We start from the raw sequence: 16,365 nt of genomic DNA on the forward strand, positions 1-16,365 counted from the left end.
GGAATTAATATTTACGGTGGAATTAATTTTAAATTAATTTTAATGGTGGAATTTAATTAATAATTAATATTTTGAATCATTTTCCTGACCACACTGTGTTGTCACAGTGCTGCCAGTCCACACACATGGGCCCAGGATTGCTGAACTCAGGAGAACCATCACTTTGTTTAACTTCCTATCTCAGTCATCCTGGAGTTTGGTCTTGTTACTAGAACTGCTTACATAATGTATGTTTCCTGAGAAACTAGAGTAAAATTTTAAGTACCATGTAATTTAAAGATCAAGTCAGCTTTACCAAGGCTTACTAGATTTAAAGATAAAAGGTACCAGTTCCCTTATTCCTTCCAGTTGCTGGCAGTTTGAAGTTCAGCAGTGAGAGATTTGCCTTAATCTGTGGCACCTGTCTAGAGTCAGAGTACCACAGAATCAAAGGCAAAATAAAGGAAAAATCCAAGTAAAATGTGTTCGTTTTATTTCATTATGCCAAACCTCTGTCACATTTTGATTTGCCGGAAAGGTCATCCATGACTATTTGGTATCTGAAGCCAAACCAAAGGCACAATTCTATTTTAATCTCAGTGATTAGTTTTGTTTCCAAGTATATGATTAGGTTATGTTCCCCCAGGACAAAGGGGTGGGGTAGTTAACAGCATAAAATACGAGACCGTTTTAGAAATGGTGACATGCGCTTCCTAGACTAGACGAACCTCTGCTCCAGCTGTGGTAAACTTAAAGACATCAACGTACACCTCTTCAGTGTCTGGTCCCGGACAACTCATTGGCTACAGCTTTCATTCCACATTCTTACCTTATTTTAACTTTGCCTTTCAAAACACCTCTGCCTTCAGTTTCTATCAGAGATTATACGTAAATCAGCATGTACATACATATATGCTTGGGGTATCTAGTGGGGGCTGTACTTACTAAATGACGTTCAGTCAGTTACATCATGTCTGAGGTTATATAAGGAGAACTGTTGTTGAGGTTGTGGCAGGGAGAACTGGGGACGTTACAGTGGAGGAGCCCTCATCTGCAAGAAGCAGCCGAGAGAACTTCATGCCTTATTTCCTTATGTTTTTGTCTTGTTATCGGCCGTGCCAAGCGGCATATGGAATCTTAGTTCCCTGACCCGGCATCAAACCCATGCCCCCTGGGTTGGAAGTATGGAGTCTTAACCACTGGACCGCCAGGGAAATCCCTTCCCTGTTTTAAGTGCTGAGTACCTCTTTTAAAACTAAGGTAAATGACATGTTTCCATTTTCTTATCTGGCCTTTTCAAGGAACAGAATCTGTTGGCCTGAATTTATTCACATCCCCCTCCTCCCCATACCATAGCATTTTTCTTTAAATGCCATCCACTTTTTAGATTCCAAATGACAGCGTTTAAGTTCTCATAATTGCATGGACGTTTGAACACTTAGGCTTTTCAGTTCATAAACATCTGTGACCTAAAACCAAACAAAGAGTTATAGATTAGATGGGCTTGTGCATTTCCAGGCTCGACCTCTGACCCGCTATCTGCCTGTGCGGAAGGAAGACTTTGATTTGCGGAGCCACGTAGAGACTGCTGGCCACAATATCGATACGTGTTATCATGTGTCAATCACAGAGAAGACCTGCAGAGGATTCCTCATCAAAATGGGTGGAAAAATTAAAACCTGGAAAAAACGTTGGTTTGTTTTTGATCGGAACAAGCGCACCTTCTCTTATTATGCAGGTGGGTCATAAAAAAAATCCAAGTGATATTCAAATCAGGAATTTTCTGTTAAAGAACAAAAGCAATAAAATTCAGAATAAATAAGTAAAGTGAAAAGTAATAGATTAATGGCAATATTAGCTTGATAAATGTATATTGTATTCAGATCATATGGTCCAGTATTTACGAATTTCCTCTAGAAATAATAAAAATTACATTTTTAAAAAGTGTGAGTCAGTTTGTTCTGGTTCTGAAATAAACCAAATAAATATTAAGTGGAATGTATTTTTTAGACCAAAATATTATCTTTTAAACCATGAGATCAGAAAAGGTTTCTATTTACTTATTTATGGTCATATGCCCTATTTAAGTCACACACAATTAGGCAGCTTAGCTGACAGCCATTCAGCTCTAGTTCATGGTAATTTCAGCAGTGAAAAGCTCCTCAGTGAACTATTGAATAAGTTAAGTATTTACTGGGTAAATTTCCAGTAAATACTGGAATATTTTGGGGTTCTTTAAATGATAGATTATGAGACTTGTACCCTACTGAATCCTCTATGAATACAGGAATATTTGTGTAACCAGTGTACTTATTAAGAACCCCCTTATTTACACATAGATTTCATATGAAATATGCCCATTAGCTGCACAAGTATAGCTGTACTCTCTTTTCAGCTGCTGAATAAGAGTAGTGTCAGACTCGAGGTTATAAAGACACCCTGCCTTGGGGTGATAGTTCCAGCATTTATGAGCATTGTTGGGAATTGTTACAAAGTGTAGCAAGTAATAAATTTTAAAAAACAGTCCAGTCATTTAATCTGTAGGGTGTGGTCAGGTATGTTTATGAAGAAAGGTGTGAGAAACCAAGAAGCATGTGGAAGAAAAGAACTTCTGGCTATGGAGTCCCAGAATCCCAGAGTGAAGGGTGGGCAGGGTACATGCCTTTAAGTTGGGGGCTCTTTGTGTGGGGCTCGAGTTGCTACGGTGGAGAGCAAATGGCCTAACTCACTGACTGGTTACCTCTTTGGGGCTTTCTGACTTTGGGTTTTATAAGAATCCAAAGACAAGATCTTCAGTTAATACAATAGAAGAGATGCCTATGTAATAAGAAATGCCAATTCAGTGTCTATAAAATGCATAAAGAAGTTTTGCTGTGTGCTAGTCTCCACTGACAACCTTAGCCAGAATTTTAAAATAATTCAAATAAAACAGCTTTGCTCATCTCTGCTCCTTTTTTCTAGGAGCCTTATTTCATTCTTTCTTTGGTCTGACAGGTGAGAGGTTCAGTGCTTCTTTCTGGCCCATGTAAATGTGTTTTTCAAATTTGAACTTCTTAGTGACCAGTTTTCAATTTTTTTTTTAAGTACCAAAATATTTTGGTATATGAACAATTAACTCAGAACCCTAATACCTAAAACAGACAAAAATTATATTTAATTCAGCTTTTTAATATTTACAGATTGTATAACTGACTGGTGAGACCTAGTTTGGCAAACGAAACGCTGCCCATTTGGCTCTGTTTGCCGCCATCATCAGCTTCCCAGCTTCCCTGCTCCCACCCTCCCCACCCCAAATCTTTGCCAGACACCACCAAGCACAGGATTAGATGAGCCAGCAGGCTTGTCCTGCAGATGTAGTTCAGGCTGGACCTTTCCCATAGGCGCCACAGGATCAAATCCCATGTCAGCAAGCTAGTCAGCTTGGTAAATGAACACGGCATGTGTGTAGGGCCTAAGCCAAACTCGTAGGTCTCCCTGTGGAGCAGGCCCCTGTGCTCGGCCTCCCACACAGTAACTGAGCAACTTTAGAAGAGTCTCTAAACAAACCTAAGGCACAGAAAATATGTCTGTAAATTGCTAGGATAATGCTTTTGAGAAGGAATACTAGAATTATCTCATCAATTTACAAGAGCCTTATATTGTTCGTTCTTACTAATGTGCCCTACAAACAAAAGTTTTCTTCCCCCAGTTTTCTGCCTGCTTTGAAACACTGACAAGGTTTACTTTTATCTTCAGATTTTATTTTATATCCATTTCCAGAAAACAGAGTATTATTGTTTTCCGGTGAATGAATTATTGCAGGATCTTTTCCACCAAATGTTTGAGAAACACACTGACCTTTTCTTTCACAGAAACTGATGGAAACCCACTGAACATGGTATTAATTAAAAGTGTTTCCCTAGGAAGAGCAAAAATAAACACAAAAACATGGTCCATGCTCAAATAAATTTAAAAAAATGCTAAGTTAAATGCAATTATATAGGTTTATTTTCTGCTGAACTTATCAGGGCTGATATTTTTCAAATTTGCTTTTTACTGTTGTTATGGGGGTGGGGGGGGCAAGGACTCTCATTTTAGTAAAAACTTCAAAATGCAACTTAGTCTAAATAATTTAAGTCTCTGTCCCATGAAAAAAGTTCTGACCTTTTCTAACACTGTTAAGCATGAAATATCCTTTCAGATTTTCTCCATGCCTTTCAGATTTTCTCCATGCCTTTTCTATATGGTTCAATGTACATAGGTATTGTTTCTTCTTTAATCCATTTAGGACCAAATTATTCACCCTGTTCATACCTTTCTTCTCATAATGATATTTCAAGGTTTTTCTCTTGAGCACTTGCATATTTACCTTGGTCTTTTCACTGGCTGTGTAGATTCCATTATGTGGCTGGTCTAGAATTGAATCAGTTCCCTATTAAGGCTCCAGCAAGTCTTTTGCAGCATTGTGGGTGGCTCTAGCGGTGAAGAACCCGCCTGCCAATGCAGGAGACGTAAGAGATACTGGTTTGATACCTGGGTTGGGAAGATTGCCTGGAGGAGGGCACAGCAACCCATTCCAGTGTCTTGCCTGGAGAATCCCATGGACAGAGGTGCCTGGTGGGCTACAGTCCATAGGGTCACACACAGTCGGACACAACTGAAGCAACTTAGCACTCAGCACGCAGGTCCTAATGAACACAAATACGTATGCACGTGCATAAGAAGCTCTTTTAGGATGCAGTTTTAGAAGCAAAATTGCTGAGTAAGAGAATTTTGGCACTTTCCATTGTGTATGTTTTACCAAATCGACTTCCAAAAGAGGCTTTCTTATTTGCGTTTCCTCCAACAGTGTATGATAAGAGCCTCTTTCTCTGCTTCCTCATCCATGATTTTGAGATTTTTTTAAAAATGTACTTGGATGTGTTATCATCCCTGCAGAGATTAAATTACAAAATATCTCAAGAACTTATTGTTCTTATTAGTCATTACAGAGTGATGTTATTTGGTTGGTGGTTTCGTTGGTGGCTTTGTTTTCTTTAATGTTTGGTTTGGTTTTTATGGCAAATATGATGAAATCTTTGGAAGCAGTTTGAAAAGCGTTGCATTGAAAGGGCATTAAATTATTAACATGAAGCTCTGTTGGGAACAGGGTTTAAAAAAAAACAAGCAGAGTAGACAAGAAATTTGATAGGGAAGAAACATAAGTAGGATATTATTTTAAATTATAAATAAAAAGCACACTTATTACAAATGTTTATAACAGTTCCAGTTCAGTTGCTCAGTCATGTCTGACTCTTTGTGACCCTATGGACTGCAGCACTCCAGGCTTCCCTGTCCATCACCAACTCCTGGAGCCTACTCAAACTCATGTCCATTGGGTTGGTGATGCCTTCCAACCATCTCATCCTCTGTCGTCCCCTTCTCTTCCCGCCTTCAGTCTTTCCCAGCATCAGGGTCTTTTCTAGTGAATCAGTTCTTTGCATCAGGTGGCCAAAGCATACAACTACTGTCTTGAGAATGTAGGAAAATAATTTTTATTGATGTTAACGGTGTTTACACTTTGTGTGCTAAACTGACAGTCAATATTCTATATTATATTTTGACTGCTAATTTAGTGAAAAGCCTTGAGCAAAGTTACTTAGTCCCTTTCATGTAGGGTTGCTAATTCCAAACTTTTTTTTTTTTCTCTTTTTTCAGGATGGAATGGGGCTAACCTATGTTATCTGAATTAACCTTAGACGATTTAAATGCTAGATAAATTTTTTAATTCATTTATTTTAATTGGAAACTACAATATTGTCATGGTTTAAATGCTAGATAAATATTTTAATGATGGTTATAATGAAGTTGTGATTTTTTCTGTTCATCAGTGGTGATAAAGTATTTATTTTAACACTCATCTGCCATTGCAGACAAGCATGAAGCTAAATTAAAAGGAGTAATATACTTTCAAGCCATTGAAGAAGTATATTATGATCACCTCAAGAACGCTAATAAGGTAAGCAGTGAATTTCAGATTGCCACGATTTGAATGCATAAGTTGGGGTGAGAGTTTCCCAAAGGTCCAGTGCTTAGGACTCCATGATTCTACTGCAGGGCAAGCCGGTTTGATTCCTGGTTGGGGAACTAAGAGCCCACATGGCGCATGGCCAAAAAAAAAGTTGGGTGAAAGAAGGAGTTAGTACTTGCTTATGAGGAAACTTCAAGGAAACATCTTAGTAAGGCAAGAGTAGTATTTATTGAGCTATTTTTGGAGCACTCACTGTCAGCGAGGTACCCCTGCTAGAACTTTACAAAGTATCTGCTAAAATGACTGGTGAGCTCACTGTGAGAGTTCTTGTGCAAAAAGGCCAGAAAGATGGTCAATCTTGAGAAAGGTGTTGAGGGCAAGACTGTAGGTTATATTAGAGCAAAAGTAATGGCTACATAGATTTCTATAAATTGGAACTTTTAACGAGGAAGAAGCCCTCACGTATCTCTGTGTTATATTTAATGTTGTATTTGCAGTGTATTCGGTTTACATTCTTTTCCTCTCTTGATTTTCTTTCTAGAGTCCTAATCCTTTACTTACCTTTAGCGTCAAGACACATGACAGAATCTACTACATGGTGGCCCCGTCGCCAGAAGCCATGCGGATCTGGATGGACGTTATCGTGACTGGGGCAGAAGGCTACACTCACTTCTTGTTGTAGCGAGCTGACACAACTTCAGGGCAGACTGCAATATCTTACAAGAATGAAGCCATACCAACACCAGGTGGACAGACCCAACAGACCCGTCCCTTTAACTGTGGATACTCAGAACTGCGTTCATATTAACAGGAAGTCATTTGTAACAGAGAAAGAAGAGGTTTTAATTCAGAGCTTGATCATAAATAATTCAAAGCTTGATCATAAACAGCAAAAGAATTGCCTATGAGAAAGAAAACACTCTTTTGGTAAAGAGCATCACTTATAGGAACATTTCTTATAAACTCTTTTTATCAGTTGTTGACTTTGATGAAATAAACTGGTTTACAAAATGTCTGTATGTACTTGGAAAATACGAAATTATTTTAGCACCCAAATCATTGGCGGCATTGACGTTACTGGTAATCAACTCGCTCTTTTTTAAAGGAGTATTTTGTGGAAGATTATTTTATAAATATTAATATAAACAAATAAGGGCTTGGAAAGGGAGTGTATTGTAGGAGGAGTTTGGCCCTAATTTTTAAGTACTACACCAAAACCAAAGACTTGACATGACCTCTGCTGAACAGTAGTAGTTTCAAGTGATGAACTGCGTTTAGTGTCACTCTGCATTTTAAAATGGTACTTTGTTGCCAACAAGTGCCCAGGAAATTGACTTTGAAGAGTCACCACCAGCATAAGCTACTGTCCATACATAGCAAACACTTTGTAAAAGAAGAACAAAAAGCTGTGTGTTGTAGGAAGAAACAGTCTTGGACATTCTATCACACTGGGCAATTTAAAATAAAGAGAGTGTTTAGCTTCAGCTGCTTTGCTGATGATTTCTCCATTCCCGGTGCTGAGAATAAAGGCAACAGTAACTGATTTCCTTTAGATTGTCCAACTTCTCTTTGTTGTGGAGTACACGTGTTAACCGCAGCCTCACGTGATATAACTATGAAATAGAGCTCTGTTTTCACCAAAGAACAGACCAATTAGAATACTTATTTTCCAAAGTATTGTAGTTCTATTCAGAGGCACATGAAGTTCACCTTAATGTTCTCTGTAATGTACTGTTTTATGATGTTTTTTCTTTACAGTTAGCTTTTGTTTTTTAGAGTTCAATTAATTTGTATTGAATGAAATGACTTCAGGCAAGTCCTTTTGTAACAGTTTTTCAAATGCCATTTATCCTGGTTTATCATGTTGTGTGTGTTTGTAAGTATGAATGTACTCTTTCTACTCATTGACAAAGGAATAGAAGTAGAAAATAATAATGTTACTTACTAGTAAAAATGAAATGCTTAGATTAGAAGTGTCTATAAAATTTGTCAGGCCTGACTGGGTACAATTTTTTTTTTTAATTTGCAGTGGTTTATATACATGTTGCCAATAACAAGATTTTGCGACTGGATTACACATGACGTTACTTGAACAGTGGACAGAATCACAATTGCAGAAGACATTTTCATAATCTGTTTCTACAGAGATCACCCCTCAACCCTGTAGTGATCTAAGACAGTGAAGGACAGGTGCTGAACGTTTGTTGGTTAATGTAAAGATATAACTTTTCTGAATTGTACTTTACTTTCTTCATAGGACTGTAAAGATGCTCTAGTCAACTTTCTATCTTGCACGATGTAGTAAATGGTTCAAATATGTGTGTCAAAATATGTTGAGTTTGGATTAAAATGTTGATCAGATTTCACATTCTAAAATAAATTCATTTTAATTAGGAAATTACCCATTGGTAACATGACAAGGGATGAATTAATCAGCAGAAGTCAACTGTAGAGTGTACATAAAGTTTGTGTGCTAGCTAACATTGTGACTTGTAGTTTATAAACTGAAATAATCAGATATGTCTCTGGTCACATTCCTGTTGCTAACAAAATGAGATACCCCTGAGAAATCTGGCATCTTTATGTCTAATTGCATCGATGCAATTATTACTGGGGATTGAAAGAGTGCATTTACCTATCTTTCTCTCTGATGGGGAAAAAATCACACAGGTGTGAAGTTAAAGCTCTAAGGCTTTACTTAGTGGGGACCACATTTGTCTCCCTGAACTAAGGCAGCAGATTTCAGAGAAAAACTGCCCTCAACAGCATGTCCTTTCACACATGTTAATGAAGGCAACATTGATAGTAGGTCAATGGAAACAACATTGTCTGCTTCAAGCCCATCACCGTCAGTAAAAGCATCTTCACTTGACTCCAGTCACAATTTTTGCTGATGTGTTAAATTGATGAAGGTGGATGGAGAAAATGATTCATGGGTTCGTGGGTTTCTCTGGGGGGTGTGTGTGTGTGTGTGTGTGTGTGTGTAGTGCCTTTCCCAGTATGTGAACAAGTAAAATTTCATTTGTTTTGCTTCACATAAAATGCCAGAGATATGTAAAAATAAAGGGAGAGAATAGGGACAGGAATGACTGAGAATATTTGGATTATCCAAAACCACAGTAAGAAGTGTTTGCTGTTAAGATACTATGGATGCTGAAGTGATGTGCGTCACCTTAGTGATTTTAGCCCCTTTGGAGTCTACGACAAGCTTAATGGAGAGCCAGAGAAATAACTCAGCAGCTTTTGGAGAAAGTTGCTAAATCAAGCAGCTATCCTTGCTCTGTTTCTGGCATTATACCTCTCAAGGAAATCTATTCTTTCATCTGTCCAACTTCCCTGGTGCCTTCTAAAGAATAGTTTCTCAAAACTCCAAAGATAAGCTGAATTCACTGTATCCAGCCTTTGCCTTTGACTCTAGCACCAGCCATCGCTCCAAAATTTATGACCAATATGGTTAAGTGGCTTTACTCAAAGTCGTAAACCAGCCACTGTAACTTTTGCATAGAAAACAAACAACAAAAAAACTGAGGTAAGGCTTTACTTGTTGATGCTTGAGGCCTCCAAGAATTGCTTTGAAGGACATCAGAGCTGGAATCCAGAGACCCTTGTACCACAATTTATTCAATCATATTTTTATTGGCCGTTCCCATTTTTCTTCTGTTTGCCTCTGAAAATGCTGCTCTAGCAGATAACATCAGATCAGATCAGATCAGTCGCTCAGTCGTGTCCGACTCTTTGGGACCCCATGAATCACAGCACGCCAGGCCTCCCTGTCCATCACCAATTCCCGGAGTTCACTCAGACTCACGTCCATCGAGTCAGCAATGCCATCCAGCCATCTCATCCTCTGTCGTCCCCTTCTCCTCTTGCCCCCAATCCCTCCCAGCATCAGAGTCTTTTCCAATGAGTCAACTCCTTGCATGAGGTGGCCAAAGTATTGGAGTTTCAGCTTTAGCATCATTCCTTCCAAAGAAATCCCAGGGCTGATCTCCTTCAGAATGAACTGGTTGGATCTCCTTGCAGTCCAAGGGACTCTCAAGAGTCTTCTCCAACACCACAGTTCAAAAGCATCAAATTCTTCAGCACTCAGCCTTCTTCACAGTCCAACTCTCACATCCATACATGACCATAGGAAAAACCATAGCCTTGACTAGGCGAACCTTTGTTGGCAAAGTAATGTCTCTGCTTTTGAATATGCTATCTAGGTTGGTCATAACTTTCCTTCCAAGGAGTAAGCGTCTTTTAATTTCATGGCTGCAGTCACCATCTGTAGTGATTTTGGAGCCCAGGAAAATAAAGTCTGACATTGTTTCCACTGTTCCCCATCTATTTTCCATGAAGTGGTGGGACCGGATGCCATGATCTTCGTTTTCTGAATGTTGAGCTTCAAGCCAACTTTTTCACTCTTCTCTTTCACTTTCATCAAGAGGCTTTTGAGTTCCTCTTCACTTTCTGCCATAAGGATGGTGTCATCTGCATATCCGAGGTTATTGATATTTCTCCTGGCAATCTTGATTCCAGCTTGTGTTTCTTCCAGTCCAGCGTTTCTCATGATGTACTCTGCATATAAGTTAAGTAAACAGGGTGACAATATACAGCCTTGACGTACTCCTTTTCCTATTTGGAACCAGTCTGTTGTTCCATGTCCAGTTCTAACTGTTGCTTCCTGACCTGCATACAAATTTCTCAAGAGGTAGATCAGGTGGTCTGGTATTCCCATCTCTTTCAGAATTTTCCACAATTTATTGTGATCCACACAGTCAAAGGCTTTGGCATGGTCAATAAAGCAGAAATAGATGCTTTTCTGGAACTCTCTTGCTTTTTCCATGATCCAGCGGATGTTGGCAATTTGATCTCTGGTTCCTCTGCCTTTTCTAAAACCAGCTTGAACATTAGGAAGTTCACGGTTCACATATTGCTGAAGCCTGGCTTGGAGAATTTTGAGCATTACTTTACTAGCATGTGAGATGAGTGCAATTGTGCGGTAGTTTGAGCATTCTTTGGCATTGCCTTTCTTTGGGATTGGAATGAAAACTGACCTTTCAAGTCCTGTGGCCACTGCTGAGTTTTACAAATGTGCTGGTATATTGAGTGCAGCACTTTCACAGCATCACCTTTTAGGATTTGAAATAGCTCAGCTGGAATTCCACCACCTCCACTAGCTTTGTTTGTAGTGATGCTTCCTAAAGCCCACTTGACTTCACATTCCAGGATGTCTGGCTGTAGGTGAGTGATCACACCATTGTGGTTCTCTGGGTCATGAAGATCTTTTTTGTGTAGTTCTTCTGTGTATTCTTGCCACCTCTTCTTAATATCTTCTGCTTCTGTTAGGTCCATACCATTTCTGTCCTTTATCGAGCCCATCTTTGCATGAAATGTTCCTTTGGTATCTCTGATTTTCTTGAAGAGATCCCTAGTCTTTCCCATTCTGTTGTTTTCCTCTATTTCTTCGCATTGATCGCTGAAGAAGGCTTTCTTATCTCTTCTTGCTTTTCTTTGGAACTCTGCATTCAGATGTTTGTATCTTTCCTTTGCTCCTTTGCTTTTCCCTTCTCTTCTTTTCACAGCTATTTGTAAGGCCTCCCCAGACAGCCATTTTGCTTTTTTGCATTTCTTTTCCATGGGGATGGTCTTGATCCCTGTCTCCTGTACAATGTCATGAACCTCGTTCCATAGTTCATCAGGCAATCTATCTATCAGATCTAGGCCCTTAAATCTATTTCTCACTTCCACTGTATAATCATAAGGGATTTGATTTAGGTCATACCTGAATGGTCTAGTGGTTTTCCCTACTTTCTTCAATGTAAGTCTGAATTTGGCAATAAGGAGTTCATGATCTGAGCCACAGTCAGCTCCTGGTCTTGTTTTTGCTGACTGTATAGAGCTTTTCCATCTTCAGCTGCAAAGAATATAATCAATCTGATTTCGGTGTTGACCATCTAGTGATGTCCATGTATAGAGTCTTCTCTTGTGTTGTTGGAAGACGGTGTTACATCCTTATAAACCATTATTGTTTTCTATAGGATGGTCACAAATTGGGGCCATTGGGTCAAAGAGCATTGACAATGATGTAAATTTTGAATTGTCATAGGTGATATTACTTGACAAAAGAGTTTAGCGGTTTACTTTCTCACCATCCATACACGAATGCCAGCTTGCCAATAATTGTTCATTTTAACTTCTGCCAACATGATGGGTAGGAAAAATGGCATGCTAATTTTTAACATTTAATTCATGTTATTATTTCACGTTTTTCAATTAGTGAGCTTGATCATCGTGTTTACATATGTGAACTGCCTATCACAAATATTGGCCAATTTTATTGGAATTACGTATTTTTTCTACCAATTTCTGGGAGCAGCTTGCTAAGTCACTTCAGTCGTGTCCAACTCTGTGCGACCCCAGAGATGGCAGCCCACCAGGCTCCCCCGTCCCTGGGATTCTCCACGCAAGAACACTGGAGTGGGTTGCCATTTCCTTCTCCAATGCATGAAAGTGAAAAGTGAAAGTGAAGTCGCTCAGTCGTGTCCGACTCTTAGCGACCCCATGGACTGCAGCCTACCAGGCTCCTCCGTCCATGGGATTTTCCAGGCAAGAGTACTGGAGTGGGGTGCCATTGCCTTCTCCGGGGAGCAAGCTAAACAGAAGTATTAACATTTTGTTATCCACTCAGAAAATCAATTTCGCTATACGTTTTTATTCTTCTTTATTCCAGGGGTTTCAAATCTTGCTTTAAAATTTTACTTTTATCTATACTATATTCTCCTAAAGTGTATTTAATCCTCTTGGTTTTATTCTTTCATTGAGACGGTTTAACTACTGGAATTTATCTTCGCACACAGTATGAGGGAGTGTGTGTTAGTCTCTCAGTCCTGTCCGACTCTTTGCGACCCCATGGACTGTAGCCCACCAGACTCCTCTGTTCATAGAATTCTCCAGGCAAGAATACTGGAGTGGGTTGCCATTTCCTTCTCCAGGGGATCTTTCCCACCCAGGGATCGAACCCGCATCTCCCACATTGGAAGCAGATTCTTTACCATCTGAGTCACCTGGGAAGTATGAGAGAGGGGTCTTAATAATTCAACGGTCTGACATACAAAGAGCTAGAACAAAAACAAATTGAAAAGAACCAGTGAAAGTTCAGTTCCACTCCAGGCGTTTATACAAGCACGATTAAGGTTAGAATTTGGAAACATTCCCTGTACAAGTCAATGTATTGCAAGGTTGTTGCTGTACCATGAAAGACATTGGGATTCTTGGTCTCCAACGGAGAAAAATTCAATTCGGGGCCAGTGAAGAAGCTTGATTGCTCAGAGCTTTTGTGTAATAAAGTTTTATTAAAGTATAAAAGAGATAGAGAAAGCTTCTGATAGACGTCAGAAGGGGGCAGAAAGAGTGCCCCCCTGCTAGTCTTTAGTTGGATATTATATAGCTACTCAGTTCAGTTCAGTCGCTCAGTCATGTCCAACTCTTTCAGTCTGCTAATTAGAGAAACAAGACTCTGAAATGCAGTACTTGGATGCAATCTCAAAAATGATGGAATGATCTCTGCTCGTTTTCAAGGGAAACCATTCAATATCACAGTAATCCATGTCTATGTTCCAACCACTAATGCTTAAGAAGCTGAAGTTGAACAGTTCTATGAAGACCTACAAGACCTAGAACTAACACCCAAAAAAGATGTCCTTTTCATTATAGGAGACTGGAATGCAAAAGTAAGAAGTCAAGAGTAACAGACAAATTTGGCCTGGAGTTGGAAAAGACTCTGATGCTGCAAGGGATTGGGGGCAGGAGGAAAAGGGGATGACAGAGGATGAGATGGCTGGATGGCATCACCGACTTGATGGACATGGGTTTGGGTAGACTCTGAGAGTTGGTGATGGACAGGGAGGCCTGGGGTGCTCCGATTCATGGGGTCGCAAAGAGTCGGACACGACTGAGCGACTGAACTGAACTGAATTGACTGAACAGGCAAATCTGGCCTTGGAGTACAGAATGAAGCAGTGCAAAGGCTAAGAGAATTTTCCCAAGATAATGCACTGGTATTAGCAAACATCCTCTTCCAACAACACAAGAGAAGACTCTACACATGGACATCACCAGATGGTCAATAACAAAATCAGATCGATTATATCCTTTGCAGCCAAAGATGGAGAAGCTCTATACAGTCAGCAAAAACAAGACCAGGAGCTGACTGTGGCTCAGATCATGAACTTCTTATTGCCAAATTCCTTATATTGAAGAAAGTAGGGAAAACCACTAGACCATTCAGGTATGACCTAAATCAAATCCCTTGTGATTATACAGTGGAAGTGAGAAATAGATTCAAGGGATTAGATCTGATAGGGTGCCTGAAGAACTATGGACAGAGGTTCGTGACATTGTACAGGAGGTAGGGATCAAGATCATCCCCCCCAAAAAGAAATGCAAAAAGGCAAAAGGTTTGTCTGAGGAGGCCTTACAAATAGCTGAGAAAAGAAGAGAAGCTAAAGGCAAAGGAACGATATACCCATTTGAATGCAGAGTTCCAAAGAATAGCAAGGAGAGATAAGAAAGCCTTCCTCAGGAATCAATGCAAAGAAATAGAGGAAAACAATAGAATGGGAAAGACTAGAGATCTCTATAAGAAAATTAGAGATACCAAGGGAACATTTCATGCAAAGATGAAATGCACAATAGAGGACAGAAATGGTATGGACCTAACAGAAGCAGAAGATATTAAGAAGAGGTGGCAAGAATACACAGAAGAACTATACAAAAAAGATCTTCATGACCTGGATAATCACGATGGTTTGATCACTCACCTAGAGCCAGACATCTTGGAATGTGAAGTCTGGTGTGCCTTAGGAAGTATCACTACGAACAAAGCTAGTGGAGGTGACGGAATTCCAGTTGAGCTATTTCAAATCCTAAAAGGTGATGCTGCGAAAGTGCTGCACTCAATATGCCAGCAAATTTGGAAAACTCAGCAGTGGCCACAGGACTGGAAAGGTCAGTTTTCATTCCAATCCCAAAGTAAGGCAATGCCAAAGAATGCTCAAACTACCACACAGTTGCATGCATCTCACACGCTAGTAATGCTCAAAATTCTCTAAGCCAGGATTCAACAGTACGTGAACCATGAACTTCCAGATGTTCAAGCTGGTTTTAGAAAAGGCAGAGGAACCAGAGATCAAACTGTCAACATTCCTTGGATCATCGAAAAAGCAAGAGAGTTCCAGAAAAACATCTATTTCTGCTTTATTGACTATGGCAAAGCCTTTGACTGTGTGGATCACAACAAACTGTGGAAAATTCTTTAAGATATGGGAATACCAGACCACCTAACCTGCCTCTTGAGAAATCTGTATGCAGGTCAGGAAACAACAGTTAGAAATGGACATGAAACAACAGACTGGTCCCAAATAAGAAAAGGAGTACATCAAGGCTGTATATTGTCACCCTGCTTATTTAACTTATATGCAGAGTACATCATTCAGCCTGGATGAAGCACAGGCTGGAATCAAGAGTGCCAGTAGATATATCAATAACCTCAGATATGCAGATAATACCACCCTTATGGCAGAAAATGAAGAAAAACTAAAGAGCCTCTTGATGAAAGTGAAAGAGGAGAGTGAAAAAGTTGGCTTAAAGCTCAACATTCAGAAAACTAAGATCATGGCACCTGGTCCCACCACTTCATGGCAAATAGATGGGGAAAGGATGGAAACAGTGACAGATTTTTTTTGGGGGGGTGGGGTGGGGGGGGCTCCAAAATCACTGCAGATGGTGACTCAGCCATAAAATTAAAAGACACTTGCTCCTGTGAAGAAAAATTATGACCAACCTAGACAGCAGAGACATTGCCAACAAAGGACCGTCTAGTCAAAGCTATGGTGTTTCTAGGAGTCATGTATGGATGTGAAAATTGGACTATAAAGAAAGCTGAGTGCCAAAGAATTGATGTTTTTGAACTGTGGTGTTGGAAAAGATTCTTGAAGAATCCCTTGGACTGCAAGGAGATCCATCCAGTCCATCCTAAAGGAAATCAGTCCTGAGTATTCATTGGAAGGAATGATGCTGAAGCTGAAACTCCAATAGTTTGACCACCTGATGTGACGAACTGACTCATTGGGGAAAAAAAAAACCCTGATGATGGGAAAGACTGAAGGCGGGAGGAGAAGGGGACGACAGAGGATGAGATGGTTGGATGGCATCACCAACTCGATGGATATGAGTTTGAGTAAACTCTGGGAGTTTGTGATGGACAGGGAAGCCTGGCGTACTACAGTCCATGGGGTCACAAAGAGTCCGACCCAACTGAGTGACTGAGCTGAATTAGAGAAAGGAAATTCTCAAAATTCAGAGACTGGCACCAGGTCCCTCACCCACTACATGCATTTTGAGATAACATCAGT

At 39.9% G+C, this 16,365-nt stretch overlaps 1 protein-coding gene across 7 annotated transcripts in view; it reads left to right on the forward strand.

Annotated features, from left to right (window-relative positions):
- PHLDB2 (pleckstrin homology like domain family B member 2) overlaps positions 1-8,369 on the forward strand; it is a 198,862-nt gene extending 190,493 nt beyond the window's left edge. For all 7 annotated transcript variants that reach the window (XM_019978192.2, XM_019978254.2, XM_070787601.1 and 4 more), the window contains 3 exons: positions 1,498-1,717; positions 5,871-5,956; positions 6,510-8,369. In XM_019978192.2, the coding sequence (XP_019833751.2) occupies positions 1,498-1,717; positions 5,871-5,956; positions 6,510-6,650 (447 nt within the window). In that variant the 3' untranslated portion in view covers positions 6,651-8,369. The remainder of the gene's footprint in view (positions 1-1,497; positions 1,718-5,870; positions 5,957-6,509) is intronic.
- The last annotated feature ends 7,996 nt before the right edge of the window (positions 8,370-16,365 follow it).

Source organism: Bos indicus, chromosome 1, assembly GCF_029378745.1.
Source record: "Bos indicus isolate NIAB-ARS_2022 breed Sahiwal x Tharparkar chromosome 1, NIAB-ARS_B.indTharparkar_mat_pri_1.0, whole genome shotgun sequence".
Taxonomy (NCBI): Eukaryota; Metazoa; Chordata; class Mammalia; order Artiodactyla; family Bovidae; genus Bos; species Bos indicus.